The sequence below is a fragment of the Rhinatrema bivittatum genome, chromosome 7, assembly GCF_901001135.1.
Source record: "Rhinatrema bivittatum chromosome 7, aRhiBiv1.1, whole genome shotgun sequence".
In the NCBI taxonomy this organism is placed as follows: Eukaryota; Metazoa; Chordata; class Amphibia; order Gymnophiona; family Rhinatrematidae; genus Rhinatrema; species Rhinatrema bivittatum.
Window position 1 is genome coordinate 269,864,410 of NC_042621.1, and position 20,785 is coordinate 269,885,194.

At 40.6% G+C, this 20,785-nt stretch overlaps 1 protein-coding gene across 12 annotated transcripts in view; it reads right to left on the bottom strand.

Annotated features, from left to right (window-relative positions):
* BTRC (beta-transducin repeat containing E3 ubiquitin protein ligase) overlaps positions 1-20,785 on the bottom strand; it is a 545,063-nt gene that overhangs the window by 38,662 nt on the left and 485,616 nt on the right. For 9 of the 12 annotated variants that reach the window (XM_029610228.1, XM_029610232.1, XM_029610226.1 and 6 more), the window contains 4 exons: positions 15,297-15,546; positions 14,137-14,255; positions 11,436-11,546; positions 10,007-10,085 (listed from right to left, as the gene is read on the bottom strand). In XM_029610228.1, the coding sequence (XP_029466088.1) occupies positions 10,007-10,085; positions 11,436-11,546; positions 14,137-14,255; positions 15,297-15,546 (559 nt within the window). Of the gene's footprint in view, positions 1-10,006; positions 10,110-10,205; positions 10,261-11,435; positions 11,547-14,136; positions 14,256-15,296; positions 15,547-20,785 lie in introns of those variants that run through there. The other 3 variants (XR_003857906.1, XR_003857907.1, XM_029610231.1) reach the window with 2 other exon arrangements.

The window sequence follows — 20,785 nt, forward strand, 5'->3', positions numbered from 1 at the left end:
ATCTAAAGCCTTTCACCCACACTACACGGGAAACCTCCTTCATTTTAGTCCATAGGACTTCCTCATGAATTCTTTCCTTGAAGCTAACAGAACACAAGACTCATCCCCTGAAAGATCCAGGGAGGTTGCAGAGTTACTCTCTCAATATCCAGGCTGAGAAATCCAGGGACCTGACACTGGCCTAGTGCAATTGCCCCCCGATCCTGAGTAATGAGAGTTGAGGAATTCCCCAGCCTGACTGGAACCCTGACAGACACTCATGCAGGAGTAGGAATAAAATCGGTCTTGGCCAAAAGGAGGTGATGAGAATCATGGTTCCCTTCTTAGCTTCAACAAAGTCTTCACAATGAGTGGAATCAGAGGATATGCGTACAGCAGGCCCTTACTCCAATCAAGAGCAAAGGCGTCCAAGGCTAGTTTGCCTTGCATCCATTTCCAGGAACAGAACAGCAGGACTTTCCTGTTCTGAGAGAAACAAACAGATCTACCAACAGGTATGCCCCACTCACAGAATATCTGGTTTACTAATTCCCCCCCCCCCCCCAATCCAGGGATTATTTTGTAGGGTTCCAGGACCCGACCCAACTCAATTTGTCCACAAGGCATACTCTTCACCTTCCAATCATGACCCCGAGGACCATCAAATGTGAGACGGCTGAGGGGGGATATGATGGAGATCTTTAAAATCATGAGAGGTCTAAAATGGGTAAATGTGAATCGGTTATTTACTCTTTCGGATAATAGGAGGACTAGGGGGCACTCCATTAAGTCAGCAAGTAGCACATTTAAAACTAATTGGAAAAAAATATTTTTCACTCAACGCATAATTAAGCTCTTGAATTTGTTGCCAGAGGATGCAGTTAGTTTAGCTGGGTTTTAAAAAGGTTTGGATAAGTTCTTGGAGGTGAAGTCCATTAACTGCTATTAATCAAGTTGTCTTAGAGAATAGCCACTGCTATTACTAACATCAGTAGAATGGGATCTACTTAGTGTTTTGGTACTTGGCAGGTACTTGTAGCCTGGATTGGCCACTTTTGAAAACAGAATGCTGGGCTTGATGGACTCTTGGTTTGACCCAGTATGGCAATTTCTTATGTTCTTATGGCCCAGTTCCAGATCTAGAAAGTATCCTTACACAGGAAGCACAATTATATGCCTCCTTGCTTGTTGATGTAATGCATTCCTACTTGGTTGTCCATATGGACCAGGATCACTTTATAGGACAACTGATCTCTGAAAGCCTTCAAAGCGTACCAAATTGCCTTTAGCTCCAGGAAGTATAGCTGATGAAGCTTTTCCCTAACAGACCAAGAGCCTTGAATGTGGAGCCCCTCTACATGAGCTCTCCACTCCAGGGCTACCACATCCATGGCCAGGACAATTTAGACTGGAGGAATTTGGAAAGGTATGCCTCTGGTCATATTGGAATTGCACTGCCACTAGGACACTAGGCCACTATGCGGCCGCCTAATGTGGATGCTGTCTCTAAGATCCTGAGTGAGCTGTAGCCACTGTGAACTGAGGGTCCATTGGGCTCTCCTCATATGAAGATGTGCTAAGGGAGTAACAGACTATTGATGCCATGTGGCTCAACATCCTCAATATGTCCATTGCTGTCATCTGATGACTCATTTGGAATCTTTCTACTGCAGATATCAACATGACAACCTTTCTGTTGTAGAAGGAAGGCTCTTGCCAGAGTTGTGTACAGCAGTGCTCCAATAAATTCCAATTGAGATGACAGGCTCAACTAGGACTTGGCGTAGTTGACAATCCTAGTAACTCCAGTATCTGGATGGTTTTGCACACTGGCTCTGTGGCATCCACCTGAGATGTGCTCTTGACTATCTAATCATCTAGATAGGGGAACACATCCACCCCCAGATTGCATAGATGCACCACCACTATGGCGAAATATTTGGTAAAGACACATGGAGCTGACACTATACTGAAAGGCAGCATGTGATACTGGAAAGGACAGTCTGCTCCTACAAATCTGAAATATTTTCTGTGACCTGGAAATATATTTATGTGGGTGTAAGCATCCTTGGAATCAAGAAAGCATAGCCAGTCTCCTTTTTGCAAGAAGGGAATTAAGGGTTCCAGGGATACCATCTTAAACTTTTTTTTAAAATGTGTTTAAGGCCTTTAGATCTAGGATAAGATGAAGTTCCCCTGTTTACTTTGGATCAAGTACTTGGAGAAAAATCCCTGCCTTCTTTTCCTTGGTAGCATAGGCTCGACCGCATTGGTCTCCAAGAGGGATGAGAGCTCCTTCTGAAGAAATTCTTGATGTGGAGACTTCCCTCCCAAGCGATGACTGGAGGCCAATTTGAAGGGCCACCTGATAGACAATTTGTACCCTTTTTTTATTATGCTGAGAACTCACAAGTCTGACATTACATTGGGCCAACGGTTTATGTAAAACTTCAGCCTGCCTTGGACAGGAGGTCCACCAGCATGGGTACCAGGATCTGGGCTTCATTCTGCAATCCAGTCAAAACCCCATCCCAGATTTTAACTGTGGCTTAAAGGACTTCTGTTGCCTTGGGTAGATACAAGGTGGCTTGTTTTACATGGGACTGAGGATAACATCTCCTAGGCTGGAAGAAGTGCCTCCTCAGTACTATACTCTGATACCTGCTGACAGAGGATGGCAGATCTGGAATGGCTGTGGAGAGCTAATGAAGTGTTCTACAGTGGTCACAGATTTGTGCCACTGTTTCCTTCACCCTATCTCTGAAGAGATTCTCTCCAGTGCTCGGCATATCAGTGAGTCTTTCCAGGCAGAGGTCTGATCCAGGTGAGTCTATGAGCTTCAATCCCTACAGCAGAGATGCTTGATATGATCTTGAAAACAACAAAGGTTGATTGAACCATGTATTTTCCATACTCCATTCCCTTCTGCATCAGTGACAGAAGTTGTTATGCTGCTTCTGAGAAAGCTACTTGGCCACCTCCACCATTTGCTTTAGCAGGTCCTATATTTATTGGCCCATAAAGAGCTGGTAAGAGACTATGCAGGCATTCAGCATAACTCCCTGAAATACTTACCTCCCAAGAATGCCCAGGGTTCTGGAATCCTTCCCCTGCCTTTTCACCGGAGGCATCAAGGAATAGGTTATAGTCCTCATGGCTCTTGAGAGCAGATTCAACAACCACAGATTGGCACAGTAGCTGCCTCTTTTCAAATCTGAGAGCCTGTGGGATGAGATAAATTGCTTCTGCTTTCTAGTCACAGAGAGGGGGTTTTCCCATATCCTCATCTGCACCACGGGACTTCCTGATCTACTTAGGAAGCTCCATGAATTGAAGAATGTCCATCTTGTTTCTGGTCTCAACCTTCAATGAAGGAAATGGAATGGCCTCCACTATTCTCTGCACTAACCCAGCAAAAGAAATGTTCTCTGGAGAGAATTCCCTTTTCTCTGGTGGAGGAAAGGTATCTTCTTCAGAGACATCACCAGATCTGTAGCTGCACCCCCATGAGTACTCAGAGTCAGAAACTACTGGTGAAGACCCAGATGGTACCTGTACCGCAGACAAGGCCTCAGAGAGGGGAGTGCTTATATGTTGGGGACTAGAGCTCCTGCGCCTTGGGGAAGTTTCCTTCCCCAACAGACTGGAGATCACCATCAGTGCAGATGTCATTGACCCTGAATAGATAAAATGACTGAAACTATCATAAAGACAAGATTACTGAACATATAGATATGGGTCAAAGTCAACAAGGATTTAGCCAAGGGAAGTCTTGCCTCACCAATTTGCTATATTTTTTTGAAGGTATGACTAAACTTATGGATAAAGGTGAACTAGTTGATACAGTACAGTTGTGCTCATAATTTTACATACACCTGGCAGAATTTGTAAAATGTGTAGCATTTTAAGAAAACATGAGTGATCAGATAAAACAAGTGTTATTTTTAATATACATCACAGAATAGCACAATCATTAAACAAACCATAGCCATAAACAAAATAATAAAATGCAGGAGAGTGAAGATCCGCAACTGGTGGGCTCCGTGGAAGAGAAGAAGCTGCAGGGGCCTCCACACTATGCATGTGTAACATACCATTATGCCACATGGACATGTGGCATAATGGCATGTTGTACATGCCCAGTGAGGCACAGCTGAAGTTCTAGAAACTTTGACATAAAAGTTCCTGGTCTGGCTCCATTGGATGATGTCATCAAATTATGAGGAGTGTCATCTGGCTTGTACTCAGAGAAAAGGGAAAATGCAAGATGAAAAGTACCAACGGGCACAGAAATTTGTTTGTTGGCAAAAGGCCATTTTGAAAATATTTTATTATTATTTATTTATTTTTAAAAGAAACCCAGAAATAAAAGAATAGGTCTCAGGGGGGAGACAGAGTTGGATTCTAAAACTCAAATAAACCTTTGAAGACAGACTGCTCAATCCTACTACAGCATCAGAATCCCTGCCCAAACAGAAACAAGATTTGAATGAGTGGACTGAATTCCCTGTTGCAGCTTTGCAAATTACTCCCATGGAGGCTGATTTTAGGTGGGCCACAATGCAGCCATGACTAACATTATGAGCCTTAACATACCCTTCCCAAAGTCAAGCCTGCCTGAGATAAGTGAAAGAAATAAAAAGTTGGATAGACTTTCTAAGGTCTTTAGTTTGCTCCAGACAGAACACTAATGCTCTCTTGCAGTCCAACTATGTAAGGCCTGTTCACTTTTGGGGACATGTGGCTTGGGAAAAAGTAATGGAAGTACAACTGATTGATTAAAGTGGAAGACAGACACTACCTTAGGTAGGAACTTGGGATGCATGCACAGAACCAATCTATTGTGAAAAAAAACTTTGTATAAAGTATATAAGTTACTAGGACCTTGGACTCACTAACACTGCACGCCCAAGTGATCACCTCCAAAATTATGACCTTCAAGGTCAGGTACGTCAGCTCACAGGAGTCTAAAGGCTCAAAGGAAGCTTTCAGCGCTGGTGCAGTACCACACTGAAGGGTACAAGATACAGCAGGAGGTTTGATAGGAGGGCTTTAATAGAAGCAAACATCATATGACCCTGATAACAAAGGCTGCAAAGAAATGGATTTACTTTCTACATAGTAGTAATAAGTGCCAATTGTATTGAGGTGAATTCTGACAAAGAATTCTTGAGACCAGAGCTGAGAGAGATACAGAGTATTCAAGCAATTTTTGTGTGTACCAGGAGAAAGGATTTAGGGCCTTTTCCTCACAAAGGGTAAACCTCCTCTATTTAAAACCATAAGACCTTCTAGTGGAGTTTCTTCTTGAAACTAAAAAAAACACAAATAGCTCATTCAATAGATTCAGGGTACTGAATATAATCCTCTCAACATCCATGGAGTGAAGGTTACTCCATGTTGGAATGGAGTAACCTTCCTTGATTCTATGCGGTGAGTGTGGGAGAATTCTCCAACTAAACAGACAAGTGTGACGGGGTCTATGTCCCAACCCAGAGATATAGGCTAAAAACCCCGGAACCAAAAGTCATAGAAAAGGGGGGAAGGAAAACACAGCGACACCAAGCCAAGGAAGTACCCTGGTTCATTCTTCCGTTAACTATAGAGACAGAAAAACCACAGGTGTGGGAAACAAAGGGTGGAGCTCCAGAAGCCATTCCTTGGCCTCAGGAGGATGGCCAGATCGAGGGTGGGACTGCACGAGCCAATCTCTTACTAGAGGAGGAGGAGCTGACCGAGTATAAAAAGGACTCCATAACAGAACAGTCTCAGTCTCCTGTTGGGGACTGAGGAAGAAGGACCTTGCTGCCGGTTGCTCTAAAAGACTTGGACTCTGGATGCTCCTGCTATTGTGGAAAGAAGGACGGCCATTGTGATTTTCAAAGAAGGTGAGCCGTTGGATAAAGACTTTCTTTTGTTGTTTGGATTTACATACTTAAAGGACATTTTTCAGGAAAACTGCGTGGTTGTATCTATTGGGACAAGCTGAATATCCCAGAGATACAGTGAGAGGTGGCAGTTAGGCCCATTGGGCCAGACTTTTGACTTTGGAGAACTGATTGAAATTAGTTTTTGTTTTGCATTGTCACAGAGAACTGGCAGGCAAAAGCTAGAGACTTAAGGTTCACTTTCGAAGCCAACCTTTGCTGGTTGGGGTGGCTGGCTCAACAGGGAGGGCATCTGCCTTACACCCAGGTCCAAGCCAGTTCAAATCCTGTCTGGGGACTTGTGGGAAAACATTTGTAAATAATTTCTACTTGAGTTTCCAAGTGTCCAAGAGAGCCCTCTCCAAGAGTGGACCCCGGAGAGGCTGAGGTTTGGAGTCTATCGACCAGAGGCGGCATGACAACAAGTCACAAAGAAGCGAGAACCAAACCTGTTTCAGTCAATAAGGGGTCATGAGGATCTTGGCTGCTCTGTCCCTTCTGAGTTTCAGGAGAGTCTGTCACTAGAGGCACTGGAGGATATGCATACAAAAGTCCCCCTCCCCAATCGAAGGAAAAGGTATCCAAGGCTAGTTTGCCTTTCAATCCTCTTATTGAACAATAATGAAGGACTTTCTTATTTAGCAGAGACCCAAACAGATCTACGTTGGCAGTTAATCACTCACGGAAAATCTGGTGCCAGGTACTTGCTCAGTTTATCCACAAGGACATTCTCCTTTCCTAGCAGGTATGCCAGTCTGAGGGTCATCCTTTGAGAGATGGCCATTCTATATCCTTACCGCTTCCTGACACATAAGGTATGATTCTGATCCTCCCTACTGATTTAGGTAGAACACAAATACCTGCTTGTCCATTTGGACTAGGATGATTTTTTTTAAATTTATAAGCACATTTTTTTTCAATGACAAAGTCCATGCAATTAAAAAAAAGTTAGAAAATATTACAGAAAATCAAATAGGTGGTACTATAAAAAGAGGAAAAAAAGCAACCATATAGTAATACAATCAGAAAAAAACAATTTTCTAACTCAAGTCCCCTGGGTGAATCCATTGGCATATCAGGAAAAATAAAACCAAGTAACCTTATCAAGGACTAGGACAATTTTGTTTGCCAGCTGATCTCTGAAAGCTTTTAGAGTGCTCAGGATTCCTCTTAGCTCTGGGAAATGTATGTGAAATTTTTCCTGAGCAGACCAAAGGACCTGAGTGTTGAGCCTCTGTACTTGAGCTACTCAGCCCACGTTGGACACATGACAATTAGTGACATGCTGGGTCAGACCAAGGCCCATCAAGTCTAAGCATCCTGTCTCCAACAGTGGCCAGTCCAGCTCACAAGTACCTGGCGGATCCCAAATAGTTAATCTATTTCTTGTATCTTATTACCATAGATAAGTGCAGGGAAGAAGGGCTGGAGGACAGTGTTTGTGTGTATGCACCAGAATGGGTGGGATTAGAAAAGGGAATGTGATGCAAGACAGAACTTGACTGTAGCAGGCTAGGGACATATCCCTTCCCCCACAATTTGGATTTTCTCTCCTTAGAATCCAAGGTCAATCCCCCAGATCCTGGAACCTTCCTTCTTTCCTATCCAATCCAATCCAACCCCAAATCCTGATTCCAGATCCTCCCTTCTCTGATCCCCCCCCTATTTCCTGCCCTCTCTCAATCCCCAAATCTTCCTTCCTCTTCTTCCCCTTAACCCAGATTTCTGATTCTCCTCTTATTTTCCCCATCCCTCTCTTCTTACTGTCCTCTCCTTCCATCCTTAGCCCTCCTCATCCCCAAATCTCTTCCCTGTACTAATACTTCAGCGCCCTTTAAATAAAGCCAAAATAAATTATATGACCCAAGCAAGTTTGGAAAACTATTTTTAGAATGTAATATAAAAGATGGAAATGTTTGCAAATGTGCATCAGAATTTTATAATTCTTGCTGCAGAATGTACCCCAGAGAAAACTAAGTTGTGTACCTATAAGAGATGTTCTCCATAGACAGCAGGACAAATTGGCTGCACACGTAGGGTGACATCATCTGCCATTACGGACCTGCTCTCAGAGCTTAGAAAGAAAGTCTTTATGAGTATGGGCGGGAGTTCCCATGTACCAGCCCGCGCAAGTCTCCTCAACCTTTCCTTAGCTAAGCTTCAACTCTAAGGGGAAGAGGATGGGAGCATGTGGCCAATTTGTCCTGTTTTCTATGGAGAACAGCTGTAACAGGTCAGCAACCTTGTTTTCTCCATGTACAATACAGCCATAAAACTGAGGACTCCCAAGCTGAGGGTTGCATAAAGCTCCCTTATTTTGTTCAAAATATGCAACCCAGGGAAAAAAATTGAAAGGTGAGGGGAGCTGAAGATATTATCTGAAGAGATTTTTGACCACTGCTTGACTAAAGGCACTATTAGTGTGAAAGTCCTGTTTCAGACAATAATGCTTGACAAAGGTGTAAAACCAAGGACTAGGTTACAAAAATGTTTTGAACAGAAGTGGATTAAAGAAAAGCTACTGAAGCTGTAGTTGCATATTTCTGATCAGCTTTTACCCTTTTAGGGTACATAAGATATGCCATACTGGGTCAGACCAAGGATCCATCAAGCCCAGCATTCTGTTTCCAACAGTGGCCAATCCAAGTCACAAGTACCTGGCAAGTACCCAAACATTAAATAGATCTCAAGCTACTATTGTTTATTAATTAATAGCAGTTTATGGATTTTTCCTCTAGGAACTTATCCAAACCTTTTTTTTTAAACCTAGTTACACTAACTGCCATAACTACATCCTCTGGCAATGAATTCCAGAGCTTAACCCTGCACTGACTTAAAAAGAATTTTCTTCAGTTTGTTTTAAATGAGCTACTTGCTAACTTCATGGAGTGTCCCCTAGTCCTTTTATCTGAGATTAAATAGATTTACATTTACCTGTTCAAGTCCTTTTGTGATTTTGTAAACCTTTATCATATCCCACCTCAGTTGTCTCTTCTCCAAACTGAACAGCCCTAACTTCTTTAGCCTTTCCTCATAGGGGAGCCGTTCCATGCTCCTTATTTTCGTCGCCCTTTGCTGCACTTTTTCCAGTGCAACTATATCTTTTTTTGAGATACGGCGACCAGAACTACACACAATATTCTAGGTGCAGTCTCACCTTGGAGCTATACAGAGTTACTATGACATCCAATGTTTTATTTGCCATTCCCTTCTTAATAATTTCTAACATTTTGTTTGCTTTTTTGACCGCCGCAGCACAGAGTTGACAATTTCAATGTATTATCCACTATGATGCCTAGCTCTCTTTCCCCTTTCTGTTAATGGAACTAGCTCTATTGCATGAGAAGAAAGATGTTGGCTGTCATCTTACCATGGGCAACTATTCCTTGGTAATGTGATGTGACAAGTGAGACGACATTGGTAGAGGAGTTTTAAAATTTAATTTTTAACTTTTTTTTTTTTTATGATATTGAGAACCCAGTCTATGTTGATAAGGCACAAACTGGTGGTAGAAGAACTGAAGCTTTCCCCCACTTGAAGTTAATTGTAGTAAAACATCTGGTGCCTGTTTTTGGGTTGACTGTTGAGCTGACTTGGACTGAGGTCTATCTCTATCAAGTGGTCTAGATGATGGCTGCTGTTGTTGCTGGTAAAATGGCCTTTGGAATGAGTAAGGAGTATATCGCCTGTGAGTATAATAGTACTATTTCCTGTAAGGTTAGTACTTTCTTTGGGAGGCTGCCGGATCTGTAGTAGCTGTGATTAGAGTTTGTAGAATCGTGCATTGTTCCTCTATAATGTTAACCATCTCTTTCACATAGCTCCAGAGACTACCTTGTACATGAAGTATCTGCTAATTTATCATGGATATCTTCTCATAGGCCAGTTGAGGATGTAGAAGAAGTGTCAAAATTACCATATATGATTTTATAAGGTGTTTTAAACATTCAACTGCTTCTAAAATGTGGGACTGAAACTTTCCCTTAAGTTCAGGAAGAAGCAAGGCAGATTGTTTTTAAATTTATATAATGAACTCAGTAGACCAAAATACAAAATGTCAAGATTCTGTTAGTCATGGTTGTATTATTAAAAGCACTTACCACCAAGGTTCGCAAACACAGGGTTCCTGCTGGTGCACGAGGGTCGAGCGCAGCAACTAGATCCCATACTTTAATTTTTCTAAGAAACACAGAGACAGCATTCCTTAGAGAGAAAGACCAGAGGAGATTTATAAAGTTTACAAAACAACTGTAAGACAACTTTATATTATAAAACCAGTTCATGGAAAAATATATAAACCTTTATGCTCTTGAGACTTGGCTCTCGCATTTTCTCTTGTGTAGAGCTTGCAGATCTTAATGGGGAAAAAGTATATGGTTAACAAAAATGAATTACATAAAAAAAAACCCAGGTGAAAGAAGGTTTAAAACTTTTGGTTTCTGGTGGAATGGCCAACAGAAATAAAAATGGGTTTTCTCTACAAAGTTTATTTTTTAAGATAGTATACTCAGACACTGTATTATTCTCACTGTTTGCTACAGATTTTTCTTCCTGAATTATTTTAAATCTACAGTGTTAGAACAATCATTGGTCCTGTTAGACAATTCTGATATTTGGCTGTCTCCATGGCTTGGCAGCAGCCCATTATCTTGATGTGTCCTGGGCTTAGCAGCAGTTTCTATGACAGACTAAATGTTCAATACCCTCAAAGGACAAAAAGTGAGGTTTAATGGGGATAGGGAGCTTCTTCTACTATTTCTTCATATCAAAACAGGAGAGCTTCACATAAAATGAAAATCAAGATGTTTTCATGGACATACATTACAGGTGGTATAAAATAAAAATGATGTATATTTCATATAAGTTTCTTCAGTAGAAGCTTATTTTGGATCCAATTATAAGTACTTTGGTTTCATTTATATAGTTATACTTGGCCTTTATGTTAAATGGCTACTTTGGGGCACCATCCTGGAGCCCCAACCTACTGTTTTGTACCATGACCTCTTGCTTTGTTCTTGTATTATTACAAGAATTGCAATACCATTAGCCTCTGTGGAAGACAGAAACTAAATCTGGTTTGGTCTGGTGTAAGAAACAGATTGATTGGCACATTTTGGTTCTCCTGAAAACAAGACATAGATGAGGACCTCAAGAACAAAACTTGGAAAACCCTCTTAGTTGAGATGAAACTGTATGATTTGATATTGAAACACACTGTATAACTTGTTTCGTAATCCTGTCTTAATTCCTTGCAGCACAAAAGAGTTACATAGGCTTAGATATTGGAGAAGCCTCCTCTCTCCAATACATCACGGAAAGCACATCTCATAGATTTAAGTTATGTTTATGGTTTAAGCAGGGATATGGAAAGTAATCAGTGGAAAAAAAAATGGGGAAAAGACAAAATGACCCAACTCCAAAGGGAAAGATATATGCATATCATCTACGCCATGAGCTTGATCTGCAAAATGCAAGAATTTTGGTGTTTTACAAACAAGAAAAAGGATATGCGTCTTATCAAAACCTCACCCATCATATGCCCCGCTGACTATTCTCTTGTTATCGAAGCGTATACATCGTACCAATTCTTCATGACCTTCCAGAACTCGTAGGCATGCCCCACATTCTATATCCCATAACCTGGAAAGGATGATGAATAAGAAAAATGAGGGCCAATTTATTTAAAGAAATTTGACCTTGACTGTAAAAACAAAAAAAATTAAAAAATTTTTTTTTAAATATAAAACCACCTACAAAGCTTCATATAAACGAGAATTAAGAAACATAGAAATTTTTAAAAAAATAGTTTCTCCAAATGACAAGGTATTTAGGTGAAGCAATTGAAAACCAACAAAAAGACATAAAACTTCACAAAGTCATGTCTTCTTCATCCTTATTATGTAGATACTCATGGATGTTTATAAAAAATGGAGGAAAAAAAAGACCTCAGGAGCTCGTATTATGTTCTACATAGAACTTATATCGTGGAAGAGGTAATTTATAATCATTGGTCTTTTAAAAAAAACCTCAAACTTTTTATTTCAATCCAAAAATTCTCTCTTTATTCATTTTTTCAAAATTTTCTTTAAAAATATGCTTAAATATTGCATGAAAATTGACAATTCAAAAATTGGCAATGAATGTTGCTCAATGTTGAAAATGTCGTGATCTAGGAGGTATGTAAAGATTTAAAAAGCAATATTTGAGCAAGTTGTCATGAATCTGTGTTGTTCAACATGGATTTTCTGTTTATACAGTAACTGCCTTGAAGAAGCCTCATGGTGAAACATCAGCTAATGTTGGTTTAAGAACAATGAACAGAATAAATATGCACCCGGCAGAATGATAGCATTGTTTCAATGCACTACACAGATAAGTTGAATCTTTATCATGTCCGGAAGCAATTTATGTTTCAAAAACGTTTTCAACATTGAGCAACGTTCATTGCCAATTTTTGAATTGTCAATTTTCATGCAATATTTAAGCATATTTTTTAAGAAAATTGTGAAAAAATGAATAAAGAAGAAAAATTTTTTGTATTGAAATAAAAAAAGGTTTTGGAGGTTGGAGGTTATTTTTTAAAAGACCAATGATTATAAATTACCTCATCCACGATATAAGTTCTATGTAGAACATAATACGAGGTCCTGAGGTCTTTTTTCCTCCATTTTTTATAAACATCCATGAGTATCTACATAAGGATGAAGAAGACATGACTTTGTAAAAAATAGTTTCGACAAACTGAAGATGACATTTTTAAGTTAGGATACTGTAAGCTCACAAAGCACCAGTTTTCCAGTGAAGTCATGGCTTTTAAATAACCTTGTTGCATCTGGCTTAATTTAACACTAGCAGTAGATTTTACATATCTGAAATGGCCATTTCAACCTTGACTTGACAGGTTTTAAACACGAGTTTAAAATTATTTTGCATATTCCAACATTATGTACATTTACAATATAAAAAAAACAACATTTTGCTTACTGTGACATCACCACCATATGTACCCAAATGATAATGCAGAACTAAGTCATGATCATTTAATGCCATTTGTTATTCCAATTTAAAATTGTGTATTGCATTGACAGCTGTTAAATGTATCTGTTTTTACCTGTATTTTTGTCTTCCTGAATGTAACAATATATATGTTTTATTGTACCCCGCTCTGAACTATGGAAGCACGGGTAAGATATCTTTTGGTGTAATCTGAACCACCTATCTTCCTGTCATTTGAAATATTTTTTGGAATAAGATGCTTATAGCATGGACACATTAAGTTAGCTTTGTTTCTGGTTGCTTTTTAAATTTTGAAAAGATTTGTAAATATTTTAATTTATATACCTATGTCTAATCTGTATAATTGTAATCAAGTATGGGCTAAGGAAGACTTGTGTTCTGCTAAATGCTTAGCCACACAGACTGGTTCTATCAGCTTTGGTAAGATACTTGGTGTCTGTTTTAGTTGATTAGTAACTTCTTCTGGTATCTTGTCAACAGATTCTTCTTGGTTAGAGAAAATATTTCTTTAGGAAATGTAATATATGAAGCACTTTCTACCTCAGAAAACACCCAAAAAGGTGTGGACACTGGCTAGTTCTTTTTACACCCTTTTACAGATTAAAGGATTGCACTGAAATAGGGACAACACTGATGCAGTGGGGGCTGTAAACAGGTCTGTATTTCAAAACCTCTAGAACAAATAGTAATTTAATTGATTTTTAATCTGCATTTCCATAAGCTCAAAGTGAAAAATACAATAAAACAAGTCTGTTACAATGTAAAATACCACAATATATTAAAATAATAAATTACCATAAAAAACAAACCAGATAAACATATAAAAGTATGTGATTTAAAAAGCACAAAATAAAACAGCTAAAATAAAAAGGAAAATGCATTATCATGCAATAAAATACTTGGGCTATAAATAGGATATATAACAAAATAGCTAAAAATCAACCAAAGAAAATAAATTCACAAAGTAAAAATAAAGTATTATTGCTTGAGCTACATTAACAAAATATCTTAAAAAAACAAAAACCCAGAGAAAACCTAATTCTACAATAACCATACAATTTTGACAGAAACTTAGATTTTTGAAATAAAAGCCCATCATTGTATTTACTGAAATAGATTAATTCACATGCAACTTGCATACTGTGTCAATCCTGAAAACAACCTGAATGTCTGGAGTTGGTTCAGGTCCCCACAAACAAAATGCGCTTCTCACCTGATAGTGTTATCTGAAGAACCACTCACCACCAGTCTATCTCTGTATTGCAGGCAAGCAATGCCCCGTTTATGGCCATTTAAGGTCCGTACAAACTCACATGTGCTAGTGTTCCATACCTGTTATTTGGAAACGGGAAGGAGTGAGAAAGGAGGTTAATGTTGCTATATTATTAAGAAAAGTTCTCAGATGAAAAGATTTGAAATGTGCATGTGATTCGGTTCTTGGTTTTAATAAAGCCATTTTACAAGTGAAATTCTTCTAAAATATCAACTGCCTGTTTCTTTGCTCTTTAGCTTTCCCTTTAAGATAAGAGTTCTAGGCCTCCTTTCCTTTCTACTATGTGACTAATATTTTTACATATTTTGTGAATAAAAGGTATATACAATTTATCAATGCAAGACCACTTGTTAAACTTATGCTATTTATGACTTATTAATGGTTTACAAGAATTAGTGTTCTGCACTATCCTGCATTCCAGTTTATTTAGATTCATAATAGTAGGAATAGGTAAGTAGAAGGAGCTTTCAAAATCTTCAAACACCAATATGCCCTTAGGAATTAATATAAATCTCAGAAGAAAAGAGTAGGATCTTATTCATTTCAAGTGCTAACAATTAACTTGAAAAAGACCTACATAATCTGGTTCTAGGATGGCCCAGTAATTTGGTCATAATGCTAAATGATGGGACTCAGGCAAGTCAGCATTCTTAAGAGCAATGTAGTATTGCCAGTCACCCCTGGTCCTATATTAATCTGATGTATGCAATTTTCTGTGTTTGACTGCAGAGTTCTAAATAGGATTTATATATTTTATGGATTATGATCGATTTAGGGAAATCATTCAGTTTGTCTCGATACTGGATTTTTTAAAAACATTGTTTTTGAGGTTTTTATGTTTCTGAATTTTTGTGACCATTTTCTTTGTACCCCCCACCTTGAACATTGGAGTAGTGCAGGATATGTTAGTTAAATTAAATAAACAAAACAATGCACTCAGTCTATCAATCAATGACAAGGATGGCAACAGCTGCTAATTTAAGTAAACCTTGCTGGCAAGAAAATGTTGCTCCAGTCCTTCAACAGTGAGGGAGTGATGATTTTCCATAAAATACAATAATGCCTACTAACCTAAAATTATGACCCTTACCGTTTCTCACCTTTATAGTTCTATCACCTGATGCTGAAACAATGTATTTGTCATCAAAATCCACTACATTGACAGCGGCTCTATGCCCAACCAACACCCTTCGCAGAGTGATGTCTGTAGGAGAAGCCATGTCCCACACTGCAATGGAACGGTCTTTGGAACAGGTCACCATCATCCCGTTATTAAAGCGCAAATGTAGTACTGCTTCGCAGTGGTGAATTAGTGTGTTTAGCATTTCACCTGTATTTATATCCCACACTCTGGAAAATTGGATTTGGAAAGAAAGAGTTAAACAGTTACTTTGTAAAATCCATGCCTCTACTATGCATGCTAAAAACACGCCAAAGACAATTTTCAAAACCATTTGCATGAGTAATAGTGATTTACAGGTGCAAATTGGCTATCTGAATATGGCTCTCCCTCAATGCGCTTAAAAAGTGTACACGTTGTTCCACAACACATGTAATTATAGCTACATTTAAGGGCAGCATTCCTGGGGATGTGTTTTGGTTAGCGGAGGAAAATAACACAAATTGCATTTTCAAATCTGTGTATGTTGTTTTCCCAAGGAAAAGGTACCTACAGAAAAAGCATGGGCACTTTATTACCACAGCAAATTATAGCGTACTTTTGCTTTGAAAAGTCTGCAGGTAACAATTACCTCATGGAATTTGTCCCAAAATGCATAGTTTGAAAAATTGTCCCTTATATTTTGCATTTTGATATAAAACATTAATCTGCTTTTACAGAAAATCTTAACCTTGAGTATCCAACAACAATCAATCCCACACATGATGACTGGAGAGCTATTTGATGTGACTCTGCATATTTCAAGGCAATTACTATTCTCACTAGCTGCAATATAGAATAAACATACATCATCACAGTATTTCTCAGCTTTGTAAACTATTTCCATTCTTACTAGGCAGCTACAGTCATCAATGTCTAAGATTTCAGCCTTTCCTATAATTACTGCACCAAAACAATTAGTGTCTCTAGTGCTGCTCCATTCTGGGAATGGAAGTCAACTGTGCTCTCTTTAGCTCTGAAGTTACATCACAGCAATGCACAATTGTGTCAGGTGCGTACTCGCCTCTTCCTACAACTCCATATGATCTCCAACTTCCCCCTCCCGTTCCACGCCCCATACCCAGGGCTGGTGCAATCCAATGTGCAAGCCGTGCACTTGAACAGGGCGGTAGCCTCAGGGCTGGGACCAAGTTGAGTCAGCCGCTGGCGCTGCCAGCTTGCAAAGAAAAGGAGGAGCTGCAGACCACAGTGGCGAAGAGGAGGAACTTGCAGGGCCCCATGGCAGTTCCCAACCCACGATGCAGTGAAGATGAGGTGGTGGCAGAGGATTGTGTGGCGCCTACAGCTCCTCCTCTTCTTTGCTGCATGGTGATGAACCACCCTAGGCCTGCGCGGTGGTTTGCAACTCGCCGTGCGGCAAAGATGAGCGATTTGCAGGGCTGTGCGGTGAAGCAGAGGAGGAGCCGTGGTGCCACATGATGAACAAGAGGAGCTCTAGGACTGCACGGCGGTTCCCAACCTGCTGGGTGGCAAAGAAAAGGAGGAGCCATAGGGCCGCATGGCAGTTCCCAACCTGCCATGTTGCGAAGAACAGCAGGAGCCATAGGGCCACGTGGCAGTTCTCAACCTGCCACATGGTGAAGAGCTGCAGGGCTGCAAAGTCAGGATGAGCTGCAGGACCATGTGCTAGGCGGCCAGAAGGAAAAAACAAGCCACAAGGCAGCTCCCAACCTGCCCCCGCTGAAGAAGTGAAAGGCCAGGGCTGCTGGGAGAGGCCTTGGTTCTTCAGTGTATGTATGAGCAGGAGGAAACCTGTGTGTATCTAAGCGTGCGTGTGTGGGTGTCTGAGCATGTGAGAGGAGGCATGTGTGTGAAAGAAGGAGCATGTGTGTATGTGTGAGAGAGAGAACACTGAGACAGATGCAAGCTCTAGGGATGATGGTCTAAATAGTAGTAAGTTCTTTTTGAGCAGGAAATTCTTCAGTTTATATCAGGAAAGGTTGAGGTATTGAAGCATAGGGTGTTCTCTTCATGTGTGAGCATGTGTGCATTTGTGAATGTGTGTGTCTGAGCATGTCTATGCGAGAGGGATCTTGTGTGTATGTAAGAGGGAACGTGTGAGTGTGTGAACATGTATATGTAAGGAGGGAGCATCTGTGAGAATGTGTTAGAGAGAGAGGAAGCATGTGCATGTGAGCATGTGTATATAAGACGGAACATGTGTGTGTATGAGGGAGAGAGCATGTGTATGTATAGATTTATATCTATGAGACAGAGAGAGAGAGGAGAAAGTTTATGTATCTCTCTCTCACTAATCCACGTCAATCCAAGTGACTAGAAATCAAAAGTTTCCAGATATGGCGAGTGTGAATTATTTTATCCTTAATAGTTTTCATTTTTGAATGCTGTTTGATATGTCTGCTGTTCTGAAATATTTTATTGGTGTTTGAGAAATTTAAATCAAATTGTTTGAGTTTTGACTTATTGCATCTTCCATTCACCAGCTGTTTTGGAATATTATTTTTATTAGTATGTTTATGCTACTATGATTAATGTATTTATTATGGGGTAGATTTTCAATTACATGTGTAACCCTGAAAACCTGCCCCTGCGTGTGCCGAGCCTATTTTGCATAGGCTCGGTGGTGCGCGCAAGCCCCGCATCGCGCATTATGTCCCAGGGCTTTGAAAAAGGGGCGGGAAGGGGGTGGGGTCATGGGCGTGGTGATCTGGGGCGGCCCAGGGGCGGGACCAAGGCCTCTGGTACAGTGGCCGGCAGGCGTAAAATCGAAAACAAAGGTGGGGGGATTTAGGTAGGGCTGGGAGGCGGGTTAGATAGGGGAAGGGAGGGGAAGGTGGGGGGGGGGGAGCGGAGGGAATGGGGAAAGCCTTCGGGGCTCCCCTAGGGCTCAGCGCGCGCAAGGTGCACAAGTGTGCACCCCCTTGTGCACACCGACTCCGGATTTTATAACATGCGCACGGCTGCGCGTGCGCATGTTATAAAATCGGGCGTAGGTTTGAATATCTGACCCTATATTTCTTGATTTTAATGTTTAATGGCTGAGGATTGGTGATTTCTGTTTTTCCATTGCTGCATTGCATAGACTCTGACTTGTTGCAGTTTTCCTATTCAGTTTTTGCCTGCATGTTTCTAATTATATTTTCTGGTTTCTTTTTCCTGTATTTGGTGAGGGTCTGCCTGTGTTCTGCATGTGTGATGTGGAGGGGTATTCTGCTAGTGTGTAGGAATCTATAGCAGCTTGGTTTCTTCTATTTTCCTAATAGGAGATATATTGGTGTTTTAGAGACTGGTGTAGGGTTGTTACTTTAATTGCAGTAGTCTAAGTGGGAAGTGATAAGAGAGTGGATGAGAAATGAAGGGATGGGTTTTAGCGATGTTATAGAGGAAAAACAGACATACTTTAACAGTGTTTTGAATGTGCATAGGGAAAGAGGCATCGAAAATAACGCCGAGGTTACGGGCTGAGAGACTGGCACAACATTATCCAAAAACAAAGATCTTTATTGGATAAATATGGCCGCAGCACAGGTCAAGTGCTGTTTTGGTGTGGGAGGTTTATTATATTGTAATTTACTCATTGCTTTCTAAGGGTCAAACTCACACCGAACATGCATTACAGTAGCCTCAATGTCATATGGTTCCAAGAGTGTTTTCTTTGCAGGATTTTCTGGTTGGCCCCAAAGAAGTGATTGCAAATACTTTTTTTTTTTTTTTACCTCACAAAGCTGTCCTTTGTTTTTCATGCAAACTATTATAAATGCATAATTTTTAACTGTACATGCAGAGAGCAGGAGGTGGGGGTGCAAGGCTATAAGATTTGCTTAGGGCACCTAATACTCTTATTTAACATCTTTATATACCGACATTCATTGGGAACACCACATCGGTTTCCAGAGAACAGGTTATGCAGCGTAACAGAGCTTTACTCTTTCACCAGCAATGGATTCTGGGGGAGGGGGGTGAAGATCCGGAGGGAAGAGGGTGACAGTTTTTAAAGTTTAGATTGCTGGAAGGAGCTGGGCTTTTGTTTGGCAGGCCCGAGACAGAGAATGAAGTGTGGTGGGGGGATTGGGGAGGGAGGGGCAGCACAATAATAGTTTGCACAGGGCAGCAAAACAGCTAGCACCGGCTTTGTCATATCTTTCTAATTTCAGTTAGTTTAACTGTGAATGAATCTCTGGCACAACATTATCCAAAAACAAAGATCTTTATTGGATAAATATGGCCGCAGCATAGGTCAAACTGCAACCATTAATTAGCAATCCCTATAGGGTGACCATGCCCTTGCCTGAGTTGCAATTCATAAAAACTCATCACATATTGTGCTAATGCAATATTCTGGTGTTGGAGGTGCAGGGCCATTGAAGCCTTGCCCCTCCAATGATGTCTTGGTCCGTAGCAAGTGCAGGACTCACTTGGTTCAGCAGAAGTATTGGGGGGTGATCAGGCCAATCTTTGCCGTCAAAGCCAAAGACTTGACAGGCAGCTCGTCTACACTTTCACCCACCCATCTGCCACATTGGCAGGCGATAACTGCTTGGTATCCACTGCCTGACCAGCTTTCACATCGTACATGCCATGCGCAACGTAGCAGGAGTACCCACTTGGTATTCTCTGCCTAAACAATCTTTAAAATAGCACTTGCTGTGCACCCTTAGGGTGTGGTTAAACCCCACCACAAGTCCATGGTAGCAACACCTTTCTTGCTGTGGGCTCCCCACCAACCTAGCTACAGCCATATTCCAATAGCTTCAATGCTGCTGAAGAGCAAGAAACATTTTCTAATCCAATGTCCCAACAAGGCAGAGCCCACTGCATCACTAACAATGCCTTCAACTACCACTTCCATTGAGGCTCTTGTTCACAACTTGGTATACCATGACAATTCCACATGATACTGCATATTTCTGCTTAGCTAGCACAGCTCTTCTGCAATTCAAAGAGGATATTGCAGGCGGGCACCCACAGATGCAATTATGTCCATTCAACTTGGTAGGCCACCAGCCACAAGTAATGCTGTAAACATACTGCACATTGCTGTTCAAAGCCAAAGGAGGATCTTGCAGGTTGGCACAATCTATGTAATGAAAGCACCTGTCAAAACCCCATTCCAAAAAACCCCATGAGGGTTATTATCTGGGTGTGTTACATGCTGTAATAACAGAAGGAGAATATGGTATGTTATGTTCTTACGAATTACCTGATGCCGATGGGTCCAAACATGTAACTTTCTCAAACACAGATGAACACAACACACATAAGGGGAAGCAAACTTGTGCAAACTACATGCAGAAATAGCGCCCACATTAACAGAACAAGTTCAGAGAAGAGGATATATAAGCACGGAGATATGAAATTAGGAACTCATGCAGAAAACAATGGATCCATACACTATGTGATAGCATGTCCACCTCCCTGAGTGCAGAGTTATGAGACCAGCTTATGATA